This window comes from Mytilus trossulus, chromosome 6 (genome assembly GCF_036588685.1).
Source record: "Mytilus trossulus isolate FHL-02 chromosome 6, PNRI_Mtr1.1.1.hap1, whole genome shotgun sequence".
NCBI lineage: Eukaryota > Metazoa > Mollusca > Bivalvia > Mytilida > Mytilidae > Mytilus > Mytilus trossulus.
In genome coordinates, this window is record NC_086378.1 from 53,871,098 (window position 1) to 53,884,142 (window position 13,045).

The window sequence follows — 13,045 nt, forward strand, 5'->3', positions numbered from 1 at the left end:
CAAAAAAACTGCATTTTACCCCTGTGTTCTATTTTTGGCCGTAGCGGCCATCTTGGATGGATGGCAAGTTCACCAGACATATTTTCTCAACTAGATACCCCACAGATGATGGTGGCCAAGTTTGGATTAATTTGGCTAAGTAGTTTCAGAGATAAAGATTGTTGTAAAAGATTACTAAGATTTACGAAAAATGGTTAAAAATTGACTATAAAGAGCAATTACTCCTAAAGGGGTCAATTGACCATTTCGGTCATGTTGACTTATTTGTAAATCTTACTTTGTCGAACATTATTACTGTTTACAGTTTATAGATATAGGAAGATGTGGTGTGAGTGCCAATGAGACAACTCTCCATCCAAATAACAATTTAAAAAGTAAACCATTATAGGTTAAAGTACGGCCTTCAACACGGAGCCTTGGCTTACACCGAACAACAAGCTATAAAGGGCCCCAAAATTACTAGTGTAAAACCATTCAAACGGGAAAACCAACGGTCTAATCTATATAAACAAAACGAGAAACGAGAAACACGTATATATTACATAAACAAACGACAACTACTGTACATCAGATTCCTGACTTAGGACAGGTGCAAACATTTGCATCTCTATATCTCTATATATAATAATATTCAAGATAATAAACAAAAACAGCAAAATTTCCTTTAAATTACCAATTCAGGGGCAGCAACCCAACAACGGGTTGTCCAATTCATCTGAAAATTATCTCAACCTGATAAACAATTCACTCATGTCAGATTTGCACTAAATACTTTGGTTTTTGAGTTAAAAGCCAAAAACTGCATTTTACCCCTATGTTCTATTTTTAGCCATGGCGGCCAGTTTAGTTTAATTTGGCCCAATAGTTTCAGAGGAGAAGATTTTTGTAAAAGTTATCGACGACGGACGCAAAGTGATTGGAAAAGCTCACGTGGTCCTTTGGGCCAAGTTAGCTAAAAAAATTAAAGGCGGTTTTGTTTTATCTTTATCAAGTGAAATGTATAATTGATTTGTACCTACTCGCCTTTAAAATACTATACACATGGAAAAAAGTATTGCATCCCCTTGATTTTTTAAAACTCGAAAAATCAGTCTCTTATTTTGGAAGAAATAGGATAAAATATTTGTAAAATAATATTGAAACGTAATTGGCTTTAAAACGAACAAAAAATGTATGAAAAAAAAGTTTAATATTACCATTTTTTTTGTAACGAAATGAAGTGTTTTTATACAAAATAATGCATTTTACAACTTTTACTGTAGTCGAACTTTACATTGTCAAACATTTCAAAAGTAATCTGTAGATGATTGTTCACATCATTGTTGATCGTTATACGCCAAAGAATTTATACTTTGTGCGCAGTCTCCATTCAAACGGATAACTGCATCTTTACGTCTTCTGATTCCTGCCATAAGTCGACTAGTTTGTTGCTAAACAAGCAGCAACCATTCTTGACGAAGGGTATTGTTTATTTCATGATGTGTTTAAACTGGGGTGTCCTTTCATGCACTTTGCGCCCAATAGTGTCCCATATATGCTCGATATGGTTCAAATTCGGGCTTCGATTTGGTCAAGGAAGATAAACCGAATTCCATTGGAACAATAGATCTTCTTCCACGACGCTAATTTCCAACTTTGGCAAGCTCTGCACTATATTGGATACGGGCATATGTGTGTCTGTTCGTATGCAAAGGTTCCCGAAATGGAATTATCGCCCGATAACCAGTACCGCTGAGCCGATTTCGAACAATTTTTGTTTAAAGGCTCATGTATGATCATCATTCTCTTTTTAGGATTGTATTGTTTGCAAAGCAGATATTAAAGGGGGTCTTTTTGACCTCGGAAGGTATTTAACATCGTTTCTAGCCTGATTTTTATTCTCAAAACGACTTATAGTGGAATGGTGGTGACTAACAATACGTGCAATTCTCACAGCGACAAACCTGCTTCCCTCATGCTGGATATCTGCCATCTTGCTGCAGTTATGAGTTGTGGATGACCATATACAAGGTGTTAATAACATAAATTTATAAACTTGGTTATTTTAAGTGTTGAGACAATAAGGATAAAACATCTATTTTAGTTTTTACACATAAAGTAGCTGCATGTGCAGATAAGAACTGATAGAGTCGATATTTATTGATTAAACTCAGGTGATATTTAAATAATGTTAAGCTTGTACTATTTCAACAAATTATTTAACAAAAACAAAAAAAAAGTTTTTTTTTTATTAGAATTTCAATTTGCTGTTGCAATTCTTTTTCCATGTGTATATAATATACCAGGTTTCCTTGTATAATTGATAAATACCAAATATAATCTCTTAGATAATGATATAAACAAAATAACGGTATCTAATAAAAATAAAATAAAACAATGCATGTACAAATTAAAATAGATAAGAACTCCATCAGCCAATTATATGAACTTCTCCGTGTTAAAGTATAATTAGACAACGTATGTGTCAGATAAAATGTATAATTCAAAGACGTGTTTTGGTAGGCAAGCAGAGCATTTTTAACGTTTTATCCATATCGTGTTTGGTTTTTCTTAATAATGTGAATTAAGATTTTGTTTATTACTTATATCACAAAAAATAAGAAATTTTTGAAATGTTAATTTGAAAAAAACCATGTGAAATTCTACAATTAATTATATTGACTACATGCGAACCTTGGTTTGGTTTCACAATAAAAACTTACTGACTAAGATTGGTCCTAAGTCATGGAAAAATTCCCTTGGGCCGTGTCAATGAACTTATCCTGGGATATGTCTTAAGATGTGTCTTAGGACATTTTTTAGGATGGTCTTAGGACGTGTCTGAGACATGTCTTAGGATGTAAAACAAAGCTATCTTAGGGCAGTCCTAACTACGATGGTCATGAGACCATCCTAACACATTTATCTAACTGAAACAAATATGTAGAGAATTCAATGACATACATTCTATTGTAATTCACTATATATGTGTAAAGGGACTAATTTATGGAAAACAATTTACGCAAAATAAAAGATTTAAAGTTATACTAGTAGATATTGCTCTATGGTCGGGTTGTTGTCACTTTGACACATTCCCCATTTCTTTTCTCAATTTAATACATTATTATAAATGATAAAAAATATAAAAATGAATTTCATACGACAACAAAACAAAATAGTCGCACAACTTTAATAACAATACGATATTCGTACTGCAATTTAATGTCAGTATGTAAAATAGTTTTGTTTGTGTGTCCACTCGATTTCATTACATGTACTGTACCAAATACATTTTAATGTAAAAGGAGGATTTAACACATTTTAATATAAAAGGAGGACCCCCCCCCCCCCCCCCCCAATTTAAATAAACAATGCGACGTTTTGTTATGTAGTGTTTTTAAGATAAAATTTGTCTACATATTTAAAAATATGTAACACAATTGAATCTTTAACACATATTGAAATTTTGTTTTTTTGTTTTGGTTAATTAGCTTAATTCTTATAACATTATTATAGTTAATATGTATAAGTATATTTATTTTTTAGTTTATGCCTTATTTGTTGTTTTTATTTCGTTTAAGGTTCATCATAACAAATGGACAAATATGGCCGTATTTTCAACTCAAAATTACTCTGTGTACAGACTTACCTGTGCAGTTTTGGAAAGTTTTAAGGCCTAGCATCCACTAGATATATAAAGGTTAAATATCTTTTGCATATCAGAAAGATGAAATTGGATTTTACTGGGCATTTTTTTTCCTTCATGTCGAAGGTGTAAAAATTAACTAAGTTGGGGTATAACTGTGAGATGCTCCCTCTTAGGTAAGAACTGGTTTGCCTTGTTTTGGGTGTCCTTGATTGGCATGGAATATAGATATCTACACATTTATAGGTGGGTTTAAGAGTTTATCTGAGTGGACAGTATCAAAGTAATTCAAGTGTTTGTTTATTTGTATATCTTCTGCAGGAAGGAAAAAAATGCCCATCAAAATCCAAAACGATTTGATCTTTTAGAAGCACAAAATGCATTTTACTTTTATATATCTAGCATGTCTAGTGCATGACAGGCCTTAAAACTTTTCAAACTTTCCAGGTAAGTCTGTACACTGAGTAGTTTTAGAGGTGAAAATATGGCCATATTTGTCCATTTGTTATGATGAACCTTAAGGACATCGTAACTATGAAGACTATCCTAAGACACCTATTTATATGTCCTATCTTTAGGACACAATGTAGGATATTTTTATTTTAGGAGACTTTCGTTAACCTGATGGAAAGTGGAGTCTATATTCCTATTGGTGCAGGTAAGGATAAATATTTTCATGTGAATTATATGAACATCACTCAGTGATCAGGTGATGACCTCAGTGTACATATTAGTCCAAATAATTATGACGTCTGGCAAGGCTTTTTTATTTTTTTTCTGGGAAGCCTTTGTCGTAGGAAGGCGTCCTAGAAAACAAAAAAATAGCCTTGCCAGACGTCATAATTATTTGGACTATGTACATGTACATATATGCATATCCAACTAAGTTAGACATCACGTGACTTTTGTGACGTATAATAGCCGCCATTTTGTATTATATTTCCCCATATAAAATGCATATATGCTTCAATAAAGTTTAATTTTCTCTTAAACCTGATTCGTTTTCTTACTTTTGCAAATCAATCCTTGATATTCAAACATATTTCTATCAAACAATGTTGGTCCTAACAGTTTAATTTTTGATTTAATTCGGTCAAATCGACATCGTAAAACATGCACTTTTTCTCGTCATTTCTCCGTTGACTCAATGCTAAATTACTGATACCAATGTCTACTTTTTCCACAAATAAAGAAATTTTGTAAATAAAACACAAACTTTGCAAATCGATCAAGTATATTCAAACATATAGCTGGCGACAAATACTACTTAAAACAGTTTAATTTCAGGGTAAATTCGGTCAAACGTCGATTTAAAAAAGGGAATTTTCCGAGATTTTTCAAAATGGCGGCTGATGTATCATAATTATGAAAATGTTGCATCATATCAATGATTTCTATAGTAAGACTTTCCTAGATTATATCTAATTTTTCATAAAGAATCTCTGATGTTTCTGTTATTTTCCTTTAGTGATATTTCGATACCATTGATTTCAAAATTTCTTAATAAAAAAAATTTTTTTTTTAAAATGTGACACGGGAACATTTATTTTGACAGATATTCACCCAGGAGATACTATTACCAGAAAATAGTTTACAATATCTATAATAAAAAAATTCTCTACTTTTAAAAAAATGTTTTTTAAGTTTTCTGTATATTTTATTTTTCTTTAGAAATATATAATACATTCCTTTTAGAACAAAAAAAAATATGTTCATCCTAAGAGAAAAAAAACGATGTCCAATTATAATAGATAAATATTCTATACCTTTACATTCCTTGACCGAACAGGTGACATCTAACTTGGGTTAAATGTTACATCATAATATATTGTCAGGTAGACGTGCAAACCAAAAGCAACCAGGTGACATTCAACATCCTGTCAGTGTGTATACATGTATTACCAGAGTTTAAATTTTGTGATATACAAAAGTTTTCATAAATGTACAAATAAATATCTTCTCCTTCGGAGTTCCCGTGTCAAATTAGAAGAAGTATGGTTCATAATAAACTTTAGAGAAGATTAATATTAATATTATGAAAATTTCTTTAAAAAAATATTTTTTGCTTAAAAGGCATTCAAATATTTATGTTTCTATAATTATTTCAAAGAAATATTCTGATTCAAATTTTAATTTAAATAAATTTCGATCATTGAATATGATGTTCTTGTTATTTATTTTTTAATTCAATATTTAAAGCTAAATCCAGGCAATGAATCGATATAAAGTTTAAATTGTCTAAAAAAAAAAGAGTTATTGTTACATTCCAGCAGAGACTTATAATACGATTGATCTGGTTTTAACAATATTGTATACCCTATAATATCTATCGACAGAGTTATCGGTCCTGAACAGGACTGATATAGTTGGGTATGATACATGTACATGTATGTCTCCATTATATATAAATTATTAAATAGCATGCAAAAGTTGTATACATAGACTAAACACAAAAAGTATAGAATGTCAGGTGTAAAGACTTCCTCCCAGAATGATTGTCTTTCTTCTTATGCTGTTTTATTATGCATGTTATATGAGGAGTGTACAATTTTGTTACAAGTGAATTGACAGCTCTACACTCTTGTCCTGGGGGCTAAAAATGCTAAATTGCTACATGTAAATACAAATGTTTATAATCAAAGGTGCAATCAGAATAAAAGAATAACCATGATAACTAGGCCTTTGAGGCATATAACATGTATAACATAATAGATTTGAAATGTAAAAGTTTTTTTTTATTTAACCTTTAATGTCATGAATGTGATTAGGGAACAGTATACTGTCAACCTTGCAAATTTTATACATGTAGGCTAGCTCTGTACATGTATCTATCATAATTATTATTTAGAAGTAGGATTTACCCATACATTTTGTAGTTGTGACTTATATACATTGTACAATGTAGTTGTGTTTTTTTTAAACTGGACAAAACACAACAAACAATAATATTATTATTTCACAAATGACACAGCCCTGGTAAAGCCAAGGGATTAATAAAAATCAGTTACAGACTGACAGCTAATAATTACAACAATAAACATGTTCAATGTACATGTATATTTAGTATACATGTATTATCATTGGTCAGAATCAGAGCCTGGTGCACAACCATATAAATAATGGATTCCCCAAATAATAAAATTACATTACAGATGTTTATACATGTATATGCATCTATTATTACAGCTAGTTTCCTAATGCATGTAAAGCAAAACTTTGGTTGGCTTGCTTGCTATGTTTGTAAAATTCTTTGAACAAGATTTGTAAATAAGATTGACCATGTTGACATCTTTAAACAATACATGTACAATGATATAGGCATAGTTTAACCTGTGTACATACTATATTTGAATTTAATTGGGTGTTATCCTAATGATTGTACATTATAAAAACAAAGCAAGCAAGCTATCTAAAGTCCTGCTCTATATACATATATGCTGTAGGAAATTAGCTGTAAATTATTTACTTTTATTTACTTGTAATTGTGATATAAAACAGTAAAAAAACTGTTATTTTGATATTTGAAGAAGAATACATACTTTGATCTATGTTTATCAGAGGCTCCTGACTTTGGACAGGCACTTAAATGGGGCGTGGTTAAACATGTTTATGAGATCTCGGTCAACACTCCCCTATACATGTACCTCTGGCCAATGTAAACGCATAACAATACACACATTATAATTCATTTCAAGAGAAGTCTGAGTCAGATGTCAGAATTATTAATGGAAGTCATACTTAGAACTCCAAATTGGTTACAAGAAACTAAAATTAAAAAATAATACTTGTATAATCCATTTTTTTATTTTCAATATACATGTAAATGTTACTATGTATGATAACAATAAGGAATAGACCACTGACTTAAGTATCTTGTTCCTCCTCCATAGATTAGGGTTTGGGATGGATTGTCATTGAGTGAAGGGGTATATATTGAAAATCAATATTCCTTTTCAACAATGTTTAACGTGTTTGAATAGTCCAGCTTATATACATGTATTTCAAGTGGCAATGGCAACAACAAATTATTTCCATTCTTGTTACACACTTGCTTCCCTAATTTTTTTTTACATAATCCCCTCAACCCCTTCCCCTTTCCTTGTTATTTTTACACAAATGTATTATTAGAAAATTTATGAAATGGTGGTGTTTAGATTAATTTTAATTAATGTAGAAATCGACAAATTACAATAACCTGTTTAAACAAATATTGTTCTTTTTTATATTTATCATATTCATACATTGTCATATAAAACAACAAAAATGTTTTGAAATTTTTTTCAGGAATTTGTAATGCATGCAGGCGGAAGCATTTGCCAAGATCTGAAGAAGGCAAAAAAATCATAAAGAGAGATATAGGTAATATATTTTATTGATTTTTTTAACAAAATGTTAAATTTATATTCCAACCTATATTGAAGGTCAGAATATGTCTACAGCTAATGTTATATTTAAACATGGGATGATGTGGAATGATTGCCAATCAGACCACTCCCCCCAAATACCAAATGATGTTATGGTTACAATTAACAATTTTAGGTCAATGTATGGCCTTCAACAATGGAAAAACCTTTACCACATAGTATCTATTTTAAAGAAGTAAAAGGTCCAGGAAAGAACAAATGTAATGTAATTCAACAGAGATTTAAGTCATGTAGATAAAATAAAACCATAAAAACTGCATGTCTTCTGTTTGTTTCATAAGGCATGTAAGGTTGCTGTCTTATTGTAATTATAATACTTATATCCCTTTTGGTGGTTTGTGAATAAAAAGGCAACATTTTGTAAAGTTCCTAGTTTCATTGATAAACAAAATAATAAAATAAATGTAATTGATAATAGTGAGAAATAATTTAAATGTACATGTATCTTGAAGAATGAATCACCATCTATATCATCTTTTAAATTATTTTTTGTTCAGTATCAATAATCATTAAATTATTTCTTCTAAATATATAAAGTGGCAGAAACAAGAGTTTTTCCCAAATATCTTGGAAGATAAGTTTGCTAATTTTTCTTTCATGATTTGAAAAAAAAATCTTTTACACACTGATCCTTCAACTCTTTAATGTTTAGAAAATTCTCATTTTTAAACTTTCTAATCAGGCTAATCCAGTCATCACTTTGTCCTATACAAATTTTGTTTCCTTACCAACCTTTTTATTATGTCTCATGATGACCAAGGTCTTGTTATTTTAGACTGGGCTATGAAATTCCTGCCTTATCAATTCCGTGAAACACAATCTGATTTTTTTGGTAAGAAAGGTATCAGCTGGCATATATCTTGTCTAGTCACTAAGTCTGAAAATGAAGAATTTGATCTTCAGTGTTAAGTTCATATCCTTGAGAATGGGTCACAGGGTTGGTTTTCTGTGGCAAATATCATACTGCACCTGTTAACAAACATAAAATCTACCAGACCAACACTAACGTGTTCTTGAAAAGTGGTAACGCAGCTTGTTACCATTGTACTAATCTTCTTGCCTTCATTCAACAGAACAATGGTCAGTTTCCCATCAAAGTGGCAGAATATAACTTCAGTGAGGCCCAATCAGGCAAGGATTTGTGTGACAGTAAAACTGGATCTTGTCGCATGCACATTTTTAAATATGCAAATGAAGCGCGCTAGCTAGGTCATGATGTTTTAAACCCAAGGAGTATGAAATTAGCACTTGACAGTTATGGTGGAGTAAAAGGGACACAATCGTGTATTGTTACAGTAAATGCAGATGATGAACCTAAAACAAAGATCAGAATGCCAGGGATAAGCACTTACAACAACTTTAATTTTGAAAATGATGGTATTATAGCAAGAAAAGCTTATAAAGTTGGTGAGGGACATGTTATAAAGACCAGTTCCCAGTGTAGTGAAACTATTTCAATAGAAAGAGTATATAAACTGGAGGTAAGAAACATGTAGGATTTAAACACACAAATTAAAATTATTAAAAAATTATATATAGGACTAAAAATGATTAGATGTGTGGTATACATTGTATATGCCAATGAGACAGTTATAGTAATTAAAAACAAGAGGCTCTAAAGAGCCTGTGTCGCTCACCTTGGTCTATGTGAATATTAAACAACGGACACAGGTGGATTCATGACAAAATTGTGTTTTGGTGAAAGTGATGTGTTTGTAGATCTTACTTTACTAAACATTCTTGCTGCTTACAATTATCTGTATTTATAATAAACTTGGTCAGGTTAGTTTCAGTGGAAAATGATGGTGAAAATTTGACTATAAAGGGCAATAACTCCTTAGGAGGTCAATTGACCATTTTGGTCATATTGACTTATTTGTAAATCTTACTCAGCTGAACAATTTTGCTGTTTAAAGTTTATCTCTATCTATAATAATATTCAAGATATTAACCAAAAACAGCAAAATTTCCTTAAAATTACCAATTCAAGGGCAGCAACCTAACAACGGGTTGTCTGATTCATCTGAAAAATTTAGAGCAAATAGATCTTAACCTGAATAACAATTTTACCTCTTGTCAGATTTGCTCTAAATGCTTTGGTTTTTGAGTAATAAGCCAAAAACTGCATTTTACACCTATGTTCTATTTTTAGCCATGGCGGCCATCTTGGATGGTTGGGCGGGTCGTCGGACACATTTTTTAAACCAGATACCCCAATGATGATTGTGGCCAAGTTTGGTTAAATTTGGCCCAGTAGTTTCAGAGAAGAAGATTTTTGTAAAAGTTAACGACGACGGAGGACGACAACGGACGACGACAGACGCCAAGTGATGAGAAAAGCTCACTTGGCCCTTTGGGCCAGGTGAGCTAAAAATGAAAATAAAACAGTTGATCTATCATCATTTTCTTTCAAGTGGCATTTTCAAACAGGACATGTTTTTATACCAAAACTTTAATTTGTCTACAAAGTTTTAAAAAATCAGAGCTGATGAACTATTTTTGTTGAGCCTGCAACTTTTGTTGCAGAAAGCTTGACATAGGGATAGTGATCTGGCGGCGGCTGCGGCGGTGTTAGCTAACTTCTTAAAAGCTTTATATTTTAGAAGGTGGAAGACCTGGATGCTTCATACTTTGTATAAAGATGCCTCATGTTACAAATTTTCCTTCAGTGACATGTCCAATGTCCTTGTCCTCATTTTCATTGTTCAGTGACTACTCGAAAAAAAGTTAAGATTTTTTGTAATGTAAAATTCTGTCTTATTATAAGTAATAGGATTACTATATTTAATATGTGCATATCTTGCAAGGTCCTCATGTCCGTCAGACAGTTTTCACTTGACCTCGACCTCATTTCATGGATCAGTGAACATGGTTAAGTTTTGGTGATCAAGTCCATATTTCAGATACTATAAGCAATAGGTCTAGTATATTTGGTGTATGAAAGGACTAAGTTGTACATGCATATATGTCCAACTGGCAGGTGTCATCTGACCTTGACCTCATTTTCATGGTCCAGTGGTTATAGTTAAGTTTTTGTGTTTTGGTCTGTTTTACTCATACTTTACATGCTATATGCAATATGTCTACTATATTTGGTGTATGAAATGATTGTAAGGTGTACATGTCTAGCTGGAAGGTGTCATCTGACCTTGAACTCATTTTCATTGTTCAGTGGTCAAATGTAAGTTTTTGAGTTATGGTCTATTTTTCTAATACTATATGCAATAGGTCAACTATATTTGGTGTATGGAAATATTTCATGATCTTTATGTTAGTTGCCCAGGTTTTATTTGACCTTGACCTCAATTTCACAGTTCATTGCTTTGTGTTTAGTATTTGTGTTTTGGTCTTTTTTTCTTAATTTACAAGCAAAAGGTCAACTATATTTGTTGTATGGAAGAATTGTTAGCTGTACATGACTGCCTGGCATGGTTCATCTGACCTTGGCCTAATTTTTATGAGTTATTGATCAATGTTTAGTTTTCTTGGTTAATGTTGAGTTTATGTGACAGCTGAATAGAGCTTTATACATGTTATATTTAGGACTATCAACATAATATCAATGATTTGTAAAGAAGGCGAGACATTTCAGTGTGTGCACTCTTGTTGAAAATATTTTCTGGTTTTTAGACAATAAATTGAATCTGTAACTGTAATCTGCAATGAAATTGTACCAAATGAGGAGGAGACAGATTTATTTATTATCCTTACTGTTAATGAAATTCCAAATAAGTGAACACAATTGGACAAAAACAATACTTTCCTGATAGATTTCAGAGTTTTCTGTTTATCATTTTTCTTTAATTCTGTACAATATTAAAATTTATCATACTAAAATTATTCACATGATAATATTTTTCTATCATTTCAGGTTTTGGAACCTTTCGCACAAGATCAACCTATCTGTGGCAAACTTAACAAATTTCCCGATAGCAGAATTGAAGATACCCATGATCAGCAGCCTTCCTTAGAGGAGGATCAACCTATGTCAGAAAACAGCATGAATAGTTCTGCATCCAGTGCATATTTCTCTTGCCCTGACTTTTCATGTGATAAAGTGTTTGCTTCATCAAATAACCTTGACCGTCATTTACTCTTAGGAAATCATAATTACCGGAAAAATACCATATCTTCTATGGATACAGCAGTTCAGATATACTCTTCCTCATGTATTGATTTGCAAAAGTACCATGAAAATGTCCTTCAGGAAGCAAGTCATGAAGTTGAAATTTCAGTAAATTTGAGAGAAAAGTCAAGAAGAGGTTGGGGCTTGAAATCAAAGAGAGCAAATGTACGGTTTTCAGATAAAGTGAAAACTTACTTGCAAGAAATTTGTGCATCATGTGAAAAAACTGGCTCACGTCCTGATTTTATTGCTTTGTCAGAAGAGCTAAGGAAGGCAACAGATGAAAATGGCAACAAGCTTTTTACAAAACAAGAATGGCTTAACCCACCACAAATTAAAGGATTAATTGCAAACATAATTTCAAAATCTAAGTCGTCTTTGGCTGTAAAGAAACCACGAACAGAACTTCAGGAGGTTAATGTAGATGATGATGAAAAACTCTCAGAAGTTATATCTATGTTAGAAATGAATGATTATAATGAAAATGCTGTTGGTATTGTAAACGAGGTTTTTTCTGCTATAAATATCTAGAAAGTTCTGCTTTTATTACTGTAGATGAAGTTTTGATGATCCCATAAAAATTGAAGTTTTAAAAAAAATGCTTATTTTGTGTTGTTGGAATGCTGTCTTGTGGAAATGTATCCCACATCTCCTTCTATCATTTTGTCTATAAGTTGTTTGAAATTGTGACAGGAAGAGATATTTTTTATGATAGATCTATAAAAGTTATTATCTCCTGAATATGACTGTTATACAATGTACATGATGTATGCCAAAAGTCTTGGATAGGAGACTTATTTATACTAAGATGTTGACGACAAAACAGGACTTTGTCTTTATATGCATTTTTACAAATCAATTGTCACTAAA

General features: G+C 31.6%; 1 protein-coding gene across 1 annotated transcript; it reads left to right on the forward strand.

Annotated features, from left to right (window-relative positions):
• The first annotated feature begins 9,264 nt into the window (after positions 1–9,264).
• On the forward strand, positions 9,265–12,706 carry LOC134722820 (uncharacterized). The gene is made up of 2 exons (XM_063586446.1): positions 9,265–9,530; positions 11,921–12,706. The coding sequence occupies exons 1-2, from the start codon at positions 9,285–9,287 to the stop codon at positions 12,704–12,706; spliced, it is 1,032 nt and encodes a 343-aa protein (XP_063442516.1). The 5' UTR covers positions 9,265–9,284.
• The last annotated feature ends 339 nt before the right edge of the window (positions 12,707–13,045 follow it).

Excerpts from the sequence above, each read along its gene's own strand:
- LOC134722820 (XM_063586446.1), top strand. The coding sequence starts at position 9,285 with ATGAAATTAGCACTTGACAGTTATGGTGGAGTAAAAGGGACACAATCG. Across the intron at positions 9,531-11,920 it reads AAAGAGTATATAAACTGGAG|GTTTTGGAACCTTTCGCACA; the intron begins GTAAGAAACATG and ends CTATCATTTCAG.